Here is a 12,071-nt window from a genome sequence, read left to right as displayed (position 1 = left end):
GCCCTCCTCCTGAGAGTGACCCTGGGTGACCCCGCATCCGCTTTCTGCCTTGTTATTTTTATTTTTTTATCCTCACCCGAAGGACACTTTTCAATATTTTGTTCATATATATATGTATATAAACATCGACATGAAAGGGACACATCGAGTGGCTGCTACCCGCATGACCCAACCAAGGCCGGGGACAAACTGCAACCGAAGTACATGCCCTTAGCGGGACCCGGACCTGGGTCTCTCTGGACCTCAGGCCGACACTCTAACCGCTGAGCCAAACCGGCCAGGGCGGCCTTGTTATTTTCATCTGTGAAAAGAGAAGTCAGAAGAGGGGGATCTTCTGGGACTTCTGCGGTTCCTCTTATGTGGACGGTCACTGCCCCTCCTCCAGAAGTCAGAAGTTTCCTGTTGGAACCTCCTTCCAGGACAGATAGGCAGATCCAGAAACTCGATGGTCCAAGAACAGGCCCGGCCCCGAGGACCCCAGGGAGATGCTGCTGCTGCTGCTGCTGCTGCTGCTGCTGCTGCCGCTGCCTCTGCCTTTGCTGTGGGCAGGTGAGTGGGTCGAGGGCCGGGGCTGGAGCCGATGCTGCAGCTGAGCCTCTGTGTCACCCCCAGGGCCCCTGCGGAAGGATCCAGAGTACCGGCTGCAAGTGCAGAAATCAGTGACGGTGCAGGAGGGTCTGTGTGTCCAGGTGCCCTGCATTGTGACCTACCCCCCAGTGGGCTTGAACGACTCTACCCCGGCTTATGGCTACTGGTACTGGAAAAAGGATAATAGCAAAAAAGATGTTCTTGTGGCCACAAACAACAAAGCCAAAGCCAAGAAAATACAAAGGAAGGCCAAATCTCGATTCTTCCTCTCTGGGGACCTCAGGGCCGGCAGCTGCTCCCTGAGCATCACAGACGCCCAGAAGGGAGACAGTGGAAATTATTATTTCCTACTGGAGAGAGGCCAAGTGAATCACAGTTACCAAAGCAACCCGCTCACTGTGACCGTGACAGGTATGGAATGGTTCCCAGGAATAGACAACAGGGATGGGCTGCAGTCCAGGGTTGGGGTGTCTTTCTTAGAGCCACACACGGGGTCCCCTCTGGGACCTGGCCTCTCCCTCTCTCCTCTCCAGCGCTGACACACACCCCCGACATCCGCATCAAGGAGCCCCTGGAGTCCGGCTGCCCCAGCCACCTGACATGCTCTATGCCAGGGGCCTGTGACAGGGCGACGCCCCTCACCATCTCCTGGATGGGGGCTGCCCTCAGACGCCTGGGACTGGACTTGGAGGCCTATAACTCCTCGGAGATCCTGCTCATCCCCAGCCCAAAGGACCATGGCACCAACCTCACCTGTCGGGTCACCTTCCCTGGGGCTGGGGTGAGCACCCAGAGGACCATCAAGCTCAGCGTGCTCTGTGAGTCCTGGCCGGGATTTCGGGCAGGGGATGATGGGCTGCAGGAGGGACACAGGCCTTGTTCTCTTCCACTTCTCATTTCTGTGTCTGGGGGGGGGGGGGTCGCGGGGAAGGGCCAGCTCTCGCTCAGTTCCTCACTGTCTCTCTCTCCAGATGCTCCACAGAAGCTGACCGTCAGCGTCTTGCGAGGAGGAAATCACAAAGGCAAGCCGGATGTCCCCTCCCCCAGGCTGGGATGGGGGTAGGTTGCCAGCAGACAGCTGAGCCTGGGGCTCAAAGCCAAACCCAGGAGGGCCAAGGTGATCCCCCCTAGGATATTTTTTCATTTATCTTCAGATAGAGTGGGAGGGAGAGAGAGAGAGACAGAAAGAGAGAGAGAGAGACAGAGAGACAGAGAGAGACATCGATTGGTTGCTTCCCACAGGACCCTTACCGGGGCTGGGGGTGAACAGCAAAGGAGATACGTGACCCTGACCAGAATCAAACCCACGACTCTTTGGTCGGCGGGCCCAAGCTCTAACCGCTGAGACAAACTGGCCAAGGCCTGACAGATCGTCTTAACGTACTACTCATTCATGCGAAGAAGATTGGTCAAATATATGCACTCTACAGAATGAACGCGTTGGCGCTCATCACCCAGGTTAAGAAATAGGACAGTAGCACTCCCTTTGGAGCCCCCTGAACTCGTGCCTTCCATCTGACCTCAGAGGAAGCCACCACACTGAATTTTGTTACCATTCTTTAAAAAAAAAAAAAGTTTAAATTGATTTTAGAGAAAAAAAGGGGAGGGGGGGAGAGATTTGTTGTTCTACTTATTGATGCATTCATTGGTTGATTCTTGTATGTGCCCTGACAGGGATCAACCCACAACCTTGAGTATCCAGACGATGCTCTAACCAACTGAGCTACCTGGTCGGGGCTTTTTATCATTCTTTTTATTTTACTTTATTATTATTATCATTATTATTATTTTAGTATTTTTCTTTATTGATTTTTAGAGAGAGAGGAAGGGAGAGGGAGAGAGAGATAGAAACATCAATGAGAGAGAACATCGATTGGCTGCCTCCTGCATGCCCCCCCACCCCGGGGATTGGGCCCACAACCTGGGCATGTGCCCTGACCAGGAATCGAACCGGTGAGCAACCTCTTGGTGCATGGGCCGATGCTCAACCACTGAGCCACACCTGCTGGGTTTTACTTTAGTTTTGATTGAGGTATATAATTGATGAATAAATTGTATGTATTTAAAGCATACAATGTGATGACTTAATATTCGTGCACATTGAGAAATCACCACCAAAATGATGTTAATGAGCACAGCCACGTTCTTACTATTTTCTTATAACTTTACCAAATGTTTGAATCTCTACACAGCGTTTAATTCACCATGTTTTTGAAAGCTTTATATGAATAGGACTGAAACATTTGTGTTCCTCTCTGACCTTTTAACAATTTACTTTTAGTTGCAATGAAATTTACGTAACAAAATTAGCCACTATAGCCCAGCCAGTGTGGTTCAGTGGTTGAGCATCGACCCTGCACTAAGAGGTCGCTGGTTTGATTCCTGGTCAGGGCACATGCCCAGGTTGTGGGCTCAATCCCCAGTGGGGGGCATGCAGGAGGTGGCCAATTGATGTTCTCTCTCATTGATGTTTCTATCTCTCTCTCCCTCTCCCTTCTTCTCTCTAATATCAACAAAGAAAAAACATTTTAAAAAATTAGCCACTATAAAAGTGAACAATTCCGGGGCATTTAGGACATTCACACTGTCTCTGTCTAGTTCCAAAACATTTTCATCTCTTCCAAAGGAAGCCCTGTACTATTAACAGTTACTTCCTCTTCCCCTTTTCTCCAGCACCAGGCGACTACTTATCTGCCTTCCGTCTCCATGGTTTTGCCTATTCTGGATATTTTATATAAATGGAATCACACAGTATGTGGCTTTTGTGTCTGGCTTCTTTCACAGCGTGATGTTTTCAAGGCTCACCCACGTTGTAGCATGGATCAGAGATTCCTTTTCATGGCTGAATACTATTCCACTGCATGGATGAACCACCACTGATTTCTTCCTTCATCCATTGATGGACACTTGGCTTGCTTCCACCTTGTGGCTAATGTGAATAGTGCAGGGTCACAGCTGCCTTATTTAAAAAAAAATTTTTTTTGTACGTGACCCTAGCGGGAACCAAACCCGGAACTCTCTGGTCCTCAGGCCGTCGCTCCAACCGCTGAGCCAAACCGGCCAGGGTGACACAGCTGCCTTTTTAGATGTGGCTCCACTTCATGTCCTTGACATTCATCCACGTGGCCTGTGGCGGTAATTTCTGCATCTCCTGGTCTGTAGATCGATGGACTATACAGGAACCACCCTCCAGTTGTCCACTCCGCCTTTGATGGGCACTTAAGCTGTTTACAGATTTTAGTTTTCCTGGTATTGCCACTGCGCACGGTTGCCTGGTGAGCACAACAGCCTTTCTCTAGCGCGATGCTTCTCAAGCTTCATCGAGTCTGCGACTTTCTCTAGGCTCTTGGGAATGCAGACCCTGCATTTGTAACCAGAGCCCGGGGGTGCCGCTGCTCCCAGGCCACAGTCCTCGCTCTGAGTCATGGGGCGGTGAGCTTTATGCCCAGGTTGCAGGGGTGTAGATTTTCAGTGCTATTAGCTAAAGGTATTAGAGAATAGCTCTGGAGGGCCACACAAGAAACTAGTAATAAATGTTGCCTCAGACAAGAGGAATGTGTTGTCTGAGGAGTTAGTGTGGGGAGACTTCATTCCCAACACCCCTTTCTCCCTCCTCTGTCAATTTTAATTTTTTTTTAACCCTCACCTGAGGATATGCTTATTGATTAGAGAGAGAAAGGTGAGAGAGAAACATTGATCAGCTGCCTTCTCTACGTGATTTGACCAGGGATTGAACCTGCAGCCTAGGTATGTGCCCTGAATGGGAATCGAACCCCAAACCTTTTGGTATATGGGACGATGCTCCAACCAACTGAGCCACAGCAGCAAGGGCTCCTCTGTGACCTTTGCTTATTTATTTATTAATTTTTGCTTTTTCTTTTTCTTCAGATAGAGTGGAAGGGAGAGAGGAAGGAAGAGAGAGAGAGAGAGAGACACTGATGTGAGAGAGACACATCGAATGGTTGCCACCCACATGACCCCAACCAGGGCCGGGGACAAACTGCAACCGAAACATGTGCTCCTAGCGGGAACCAAACCCGAGCCTCTCTGGTCCGCGGGCTGACGCTCTAACCGCTGAGCCAAACCGGCCAGGGCCTCTGTGACTTTTAGAATGCAACCTGTGAATGCCCTATTCATCCCAAGGTAACCGGGGAAGGAGAGGAGGAGGTAGAGATGAGGTCTCAAGGAGCCTCAAAGGATTTGGTGCTTGAGTTTTGAATTCTTGTATGAGGGGCACTGAGCAGTTCAGGAAGGAGAGAAATGTGGTCCAGGTTGATGCCTCGAAGAATCCAAGGGAACCTCCAGTGTGTGTCAGCGGATGGATGGATGGACAGAGAAACAAAGCCTGGTCTATCCAGACGGTGGACAGGACTGAGCCATGGACAGGGATGAAGCCAGTGACACATGTGACAATGTGGACGAGCCTGGGAAACACCAAGCTGAGTGAGAGAGGCCCACAGAATATGATTCTATTTACATGCAATGTCCAGATGGAGACATTGAGCAGAGAGCAGGTTAGTGGTTGCCTGGGCTGGGGGGATGGGAGGACTCCGGGAGACTGTGGGGGTGTGCAGGGTTTCCTTTGGGGGGGGGGTGCTGATGAAAATGTTCTAAATAGATTGTGGTGTTGGTTACACAACTTTTTTATCCTCACCTGAAGACATTTTTACATTTATCTTCAGATAGAGCGGAAGGGAGAGAGGGAGGAAGAGAGAGAAACATCGACTGGTTGCCACCCACACGACCCCAACCGGGGCGGGGGACAAACTGCAACCGAGGTACATGCTCTTATCAGGAACAGAACCTGGAACTCTATGGTCCACTGGCTGACACTCTAACCGCTGAGCCAAACCAGCCAGGGCACAACTCTTATTTTTTTTAAAATTCTTTTTCTTTATTGATCTTTAGAGAGAGAGGAAGGGAGAGGAAGAGAGAGTTAGAAACATTGATGAGAGAAAACATCAACTGGCCGCCTCCTGCATGCCCCCCACTGGGGATCTGGCCCACAACCTGGGCATGTGCCCTGACTGACTGGGAATCGAACCAGTGACCTCCTGGAGCATGGGTCGACGCGCAACCACTGAGCCACACCGGCCGGGTGGTCACACAACTCTTTAATGGCATGTGAACTATATTTCCATAAAGCCGCCTGGACGACGTACTTGTGGAGATCCCTTCCCCGCGCAAAGCAAACGGAGAGGAGAGAACGAGGAGGGAGGCCCTGGGGCCGCAGGCCTGGGCTCAGCGCTCCCTCTCCCTCCCCAGAACCGGAGTTCGTGGGGAACGGCTCATCTCTTCCAGTCCGGGAAGGCGACTCTCTGCGCCTACTCTGTGTCGCCGACAGCAACCCTCCCGCCACACTGAGCTGGGCCCAGGGCAGCCGGACCCTGAGCCCCTCACAGCCCTGGGAGCCCGGGGTCCTGGAGCTGCCAAGGGTGGAGTCGGGGCACGAAGGCGAATTCACCTGCCGAGCTCAGCACCCGCGGGGCTCCCTGCACGGCTCCCTGCGTCTCCTTGTGCAGAGTGAGTGGGGAGGGGAAGCCGCCAGAGACAGGACACCGGGGTCCTGGGCGTTTGGAGGCACCGCTGACCCTTCCCCTCGCGCCCCACAGACCCCCCACAGCTGCTGGGACCCTCCTGCTCCTGGGAGGACCAGGGTCTGCTGTGCAGCTGCTCCTCCCGGGCCCAGCCGGCGCCCTCCGTGCGCTGGCGGCTGGGGGAGGGGCTGCTGGAGGGGAACCACAGCAATGCCTCCTACACCGTCACCTCCCGCTCAGCCGGGCCCTGGGCCAACAGCTCCCTGAGCCTCAGCGGGGACCTCAGCGCGGGCCTCAGGATCAGCTGCGAGGCCAGGAATGTCCACGGGGCCCCGAGCGCCGCTGTCCTGCTGCTGCCAGGTCAGGGCCTGTGGGGCAGAGGCCTGGGGAGATGGGGGTGGATCAGAGAGAAGATGCAGCTGGGGGCAGGGGCTGGACCGGAAGGGATGAAAGGTAGAAAGGGTGGGGGGCAGAGTCTCCTAAGGACATGAGAGCTCAGGTTCTGTGGGAGAAAGGGACACAGGGTCCTGGGGCTTGGAAGGGGAGTCACCCCAAACCCCACTTGTCTGCAGGGAAGCTGGTGCCTAGGAAAACAGTCATTCTGGGGGCTCTCGGGGGAGCTGGTGTCACTGCCCTGCTCAGTCTCTGTCTCTGCTTCATCTTCTTCATGTGAGTGTCATCCCTAGATGGGAGGGAGGGCAGGTGCAGGGGTAGGAAGGGGTTTGGGGCCTCGGATCCCAGATGGACTCCCCTGGAGGAATCTAGCCGGTGCAGAGGTTGTGAGAAGTGGGCCTGGGGGCTGAGACTCAGAGTAGGCTCTGTTCCCATCCCAATCCCAGCCAGTTGAGGGGAGCCTGTTGTCATGATGCAAGTCATCAGCCTAGGTATGTCCCCTACGTTCTGGCCTCGGTCAGCCCTGCTAGCCTCGTTAGCAGGAGACAGTAGTCACACTCCCAGCTCTGCACCAGGCAGGCTGCTGAGAGGTCCCGGCCTCCCCTTCAGAGTGAAGACCTGCAGGAAGGACGCACCTGAGGCTGCAGCTGGTGAGAAGGATGCCCCGTCCACACTGGGTCCCACCTCCTGGGTGAGTCACGGGCCCTCTGCCCATTGGGATGCCAACTGGCCACCTCCCCAGGACAGCCATGGCCCCATCTGTCTTGATGACTTAGGATCACCCTCATGCCCCAAACAGACTTTCCTCTTGGGTCCCCAACAACTCAGTCACCCAAGCTAGTGGCCTGGGAGTCACCCTCCCCTCTGCTGTCTGTCTCCTCTCGCAGAGCCAAGGACCTGCCCACCTTACTGAATGTGTTCAGGTTCAGAGGGACCCTCCCTGTCCCCCACCTCCCCATTTCCTCCTCCTTCCTCACTCTCCTCCCCAACACAGAATGCCAGAGGGATCTCCCCCAAATAATTGTCTACTACAAGTTTAGGGGGCCCCAAGACACTCTCGTGCTCATTAACTCACCAGGAGGACTCACCGACTCAGAAAAGTCGTTATACTCATGGCTATAGCTCATTACAGCCAAGGGAAGAGGCGCCTGGGCCAGGGTCCGGAGACAGGCACGAGCTTCCACTCTCTCTCCCAGCGGAGTCACGAGGGCAGCACCTACTTCTCCCAGAAATAATGCGTGACCATATACCCGGGGTATCCCCACCAGGGAAGCTCACCTGAGCCTTGGTGTCCAGTTTTAACGAGGTCAGTCAGTCACATGGGCATGGCTGACCGCCCATGTAGCTGAACTCAGTCTCCATCCCCTGCAGAGGTCAAGCTGATACCATGTGGCCCAAGGCCCTCATCAATCCCATGAACTACCTGGTGTGGCCCAAGGTCCCACGTGAACAAAGACACTCTTGTCAGGCAGGACATTCTAAATGCTTGGAGGTTCCCTCCTAGGTTGGGGACAGAGGGTCAAACTTTTCTTGGGTAAAGTTAACCCTTTACTGTATACTATCTTTTGTAGGGTTCATAATATAATTTCACAAATGTGTTTGCTTGAACCCCTGAAATGCTGAGTGATCCGTGAGGGCAGGGTAGTCCAGGTCTGAGCAAATTCCTGTCCTTCTCATACCCACCCCCCTCCCCCCGTGCATCCTATTAAAATGTGCAGTTAGAGAGTAATATAATTGACTGCTACCTTAATGTCTGTTTCCCCCACTGCAAGCTGGCAGGAGGTCAGGGGTGGTGTCTGCTATGTGCTCCAAAGAATACCCAGCGCCTGGCACAGGGGAGTGATCCCATAAGGCAGTAGGCACTGAAGCCAGAGAGACTTGGGCATGAATCTTGGTCCTACCAACAACTAAATGTATGATTTGGGGATATTTACTTAGCTTCAGTTTCTCTACCTGACAAGTGAGAACAGGGGTGGCATCACCCAAGTAGACTACTGTGAGGAATCTAGGAGATTGGCAATTGATTACCAAGGGCCAGGCATCATTACTCTCAAATATTTGTTGACTGACTGATGAATGGGGGCTCCGCCGGTGTTTGTGGAATGAACAGATGAAGACCAATTTGCTGTTTCCCGATTCGCTTGTGGGCCCTCTTTGCTGTCACCCAGCCCCCATTACCCTAATCTGACCCCTTTTCCCTCTTCCACTCAGGGTTCCCATCATGAGTGTCCACCAGGCAGCCACCTAGACCACCTGCCCCCAGCTGTGGCCGCCCCCGCCTTGGGGGAGGACCTGGAGCTCCATTACGCCTCCCTTACCTTCCAGGGGCGGAGGCCCTGGGAACCTCCGGAGCAGGAGGCCGCCAGCACCACTGAGTATGCAGAGATCAAGATCCGTAAATAAGGGGAGGGAAGAGACAAACCACAGAACTTATATGCACGTATGCATAACCGATGGACACAGACAACAAAACTGGGGCCGGGGGTGGGGGCGGATGGGGAGCAGGGTGTCAATGGGAGGAAAAAAGAGAAACATCTGTAACAAAAATAAATTAAAAAAAGATCCGCAAAGAATGCCCTCCAGCTCCAGTGACCTCTGGCTGGAAGGCCCAGGGCTTCTCTGCGGAGGGAGACATCGGGAACAACGCCTCACAAGGAGCTACCAGCATGGGTGTCCCATCGGTGTGGTGATGGCGGTACTGGGCTCAGATTGCAGCCTCGTCACCAGCTAAAGCATGAGTCTGAGCAAGTCACTTGGTTCCTGTCTCCCCTCTGTAACATGGACGCAAACCTAACTTGCAGGGTTGTTTTGGGGGCTCCGTGGCAATAATGAACAGAAAGCGTTCACAGGCGCGCGTGCGCAGAGAGCACTGCGCCCAAGGTCTTGCCTCTTCCCAGGGAAGCCCACCTGGAATAAGGGTCCGGCCATCCGGGCCCAGATGGGGACCACTGTGCAGGGCTGTTCTAGTTCCAGGGCTGCACTGCAGCTCAGTTCTCCCTCTGCCTCCCCTGCCCCTCTCCCCCCTCCACAGGGACCATCCCTGGGGCACCACCTCTGCACAGGGGTCTCTCTCAGAGCCTGCTTCCTGAAAGCCCAATTTGTGTGTTTCGCCATTTCACCACTCAGAAAAACCATTCATTGATTCCCTGAACTAAATGATAGGTTATCCAATTACATACCTTTTTTCTTTAATTACGTGTTCCTTATGCTTTGGTTCTCCTTAACGGTTTCTTCTTGCAGGATTTGCTGATAGGACTGCTCGCTGTGACAGTCTGTGTTCTCTTTTACTTTGCAGTTAGTTTTTTTTTTTCTTTATCCTCACCCGAGGACATTTTTCCATCTTTTTTGTTCAGGTAGAGTGGGAGGGAGAGAGAGGAACAGAGAGAGAGAGAGAAACATCGATGTGAAAGGGACACATCGAGTGGCTGACACCCGCACGACCGACCAGGGCCGGGGACAAACTGCAACCAAGGTACATGCCCTTAGCGGGAACCGAACCCGGGTCTCTCTGCACCGCAGGCCGACGCTCTAACCGCTGAGCCAAACCAGCCAGGGCTGCAGTTAGTTTTGACAGTGGTCACATGCAGCCTACTTCGTTCTCTTTTCCACTGATTGTCCACTGAGTTTCTCTCATGGTTTCCATTATGAGAAAACATGCTCAACACGAGCACAATGAGCCAACACAGCCGACAGGTATTGGCATAGTTAACAACTCTGTTCAGACAACTGCTCTTCAAATTCGGCGTGTTGTGCCCTGGCTGGTGTGTTGGGGTGCGTGCGAGAGGCAACCAATCGATGTGTCTCTCTCACGTTGGTGTTTCGCTCTCTCTCCCTCCTTCCCTCCCTCCCACTCTCTCTAAAAATCAATGGAAAAATATCCTCAGGTGAGGATTAACAAAAACAACAAAATCGATGTGTTCTGATTTCATCTTCCACAGCACAGTGTGCTTCGCCATGCTTCAGGACTTCGTTACATCTCTTTCTCTTTTTCTTAAAGACTAGTTTATTGCCCTGGTCGGTTTGGCTCAGCAGTTAGAGCATCAGCCCCTCAGACTAATGAGTCACGGGTTTGATTCTGATCAAGAGCATGTACCTCGGTTGTGGTTCATCCCTGTCCGTGGTCGGGTTGTGCGGGAGGCAACCAGTCGATATTGTTCAATCACATCAATGTTTCTCTCTGTCTCTCTCTCTCTCCCTCCCTCCCATTCTATCTGATAAGTAGAAAAATATCCTCAGGTGAGGAATAAAAAAGAAAATTGTAAAGAATAGTTAATTGATTTTGAGAGAGAGAGAGAGGAAGGGAGAGGGAGACATTGATGTGAGTACATTGATGGGCTGCCTCCTACATGACCCCTACTGGGGATTGAGCCCAAAGCACTGGGCCTGTGCCCTGACCAGGAATTGAACCAGCAACCTATTGGTGCATGGGATGACGCCCAGCCAACTGAGCCACACTGACCAGGCCTTGAGTTAATTTTTTTATTTTTATTAATTTTTTATCCTCACCCAAGGACATTTTTTTTTGCATTTATCTTCAGATAGAGTAGAAGGGAGAGAGGAAGGAAAAGAGAGAGAGAAACATCGACGTGAGAGAGACACATTGAGTGGTTGTCACCCACACGACCACAACTGGGGCCGGGAACAAACCGCAACCGAGGTATGTGCCCTTAGTGGGAACCTAATCCGGGACTCTCTGGTCTGAGGGCAACGCTCTAACCACTGAGCAAAACCGGCCAGGGCTTGAGTTAATTTTTTATAGAAGGTATAGGTCTGTGTCTGGGTTCATTAAATGCATTAAAAAAATTTTTTTATTGATTGCGAGAGAAATATCAATTTGTTCTTATTATTTATGCACTCATTGGTTGCTTCTTGTAGGTGCCCTGACGAGAGATTGAACCCACAACCTTGGTATATCAGGACGATGCTCTAATCAACTAAGCTACCCAGCCAGGGCCATTAAATACATGTTTCAACATACTATACTTTCAAATTACAATGGGTTTATTGGGATGTAATTCCATTGTAAGTTAAGGAGTATCTGTACACGGATGGATGGACAGACTGATGGGTGGATGGATGGACGAATGGACGGATGGATGGATGGAGGAATGGGTGGATGTGTGGCTCCATGAAGTTTGAATAGATGAATGAAAGGGTAGATGGATGGATGAAAGGGTGAAGAAATGGGCAAGTGGGGAGAAAAAGAAATCTAGATTTTTCTTTTTCTTTAAATTTGTGAAACTTCATTTTAATATGTTATTGTTTGCAACAGTCCACACTATATCCTCATGTGAATGTAGTGTTTGCTCAAACTCTTTCCCGTAAATATTGATTATGGCCCTGGCTGGTTTGGCTCAGCAGTTAGAGCGTCGGCTCTCGGACCAGAGAGTCCTGGGTTCGGTTCCCGCTAAGGGCATGTACCTTGGGGGTGCAGTTTGTCCCCGGCCCCGGTTGGGGTTGTGTGGGTGGCAAGCAGTTGATGTGTCTTTCTCATGTCAATGTTTCTCTCTCTCTCCTGCTCTATCTGAAAATAAATGCAAAAATGTCCTTGGG

The 12,071-nt window shown here is 52.0% G+C and overlaps 1 protein-coding gene across 1 annotated transcript; it reads left to right on the top strand.

Annotated features, from left to right (window-relative positions):
- Window positions 1-485: 485 nt before the first annotated feature.
- SIGLEC11 (sialic acid binding Ig like lectin 11) lies at window positions 486-8,921 on the top strand. Its single transcript, XM_036274995.1, has 9 exons — window positions 486-549; window positions 613-999; window positions 1,122-1,406; window positions 1,560-1,610; window positions 5,854-6,111; window positions 6,201-6,485; window positions 6,698-6,794; window positions 7,128-7,209; window positions 8,730-8,921. The coding sequence occupies exons 1-9, from the start codon at window positions 486-488 to the stop codon at window positions 8,919-8,921; spliced, it is 1,701 nt and encodes a 566-aa protein (XP_036130888.1).
- The last annotated feature ends 3,150 nt before the right edge of the window (window positions 8,922-12,071 follow it).

The sequence above is a fragment of the Molossus molossus genome, unplaced genomic scaffold (genome assembly GCF_014108415.1).
Source record: "Molossus molossus isolate mMolMol1 unplaced genomic scaffold, mMolMol1.p scaffold_m16_p_21, whole genome shotgun sequence".
Classification (NCBI taxonomy): Eukaryota; Metazoa; Chordata; class Mammalia; order Chiroptera; family Molossidae; genus Molossus; species Molossus molossus.
The sequence above is the reverse complement of the archived record's forward strand: the minus strand, read 5'-3'. Positions and strand labels throughout refer to the sequence as shown.

Coding starts and splice junctions, on each gene's coding strand:
- SIGLEC11 (XM_036274995.1), top strand. CDS start 486: ATGCTGCTGCTGCTGCTGCTGCTGCTGCTGCTGCTGCCGCTGCCTCTG. Junction 1,000..1,121: donor GCTCACTGTGACCGTGACAG/GTATGGAATGGT, acceptor TCTCCTCTCCAG/CGCTGACACACACCCCCGAC. Junction 7,210..8,729: donor CACTGGGTCCCACCTCCTGG/GTGAGTCACGGG, acceptor TCTTCCACTCAG/GGTTCCCATCATGAGTGTCC.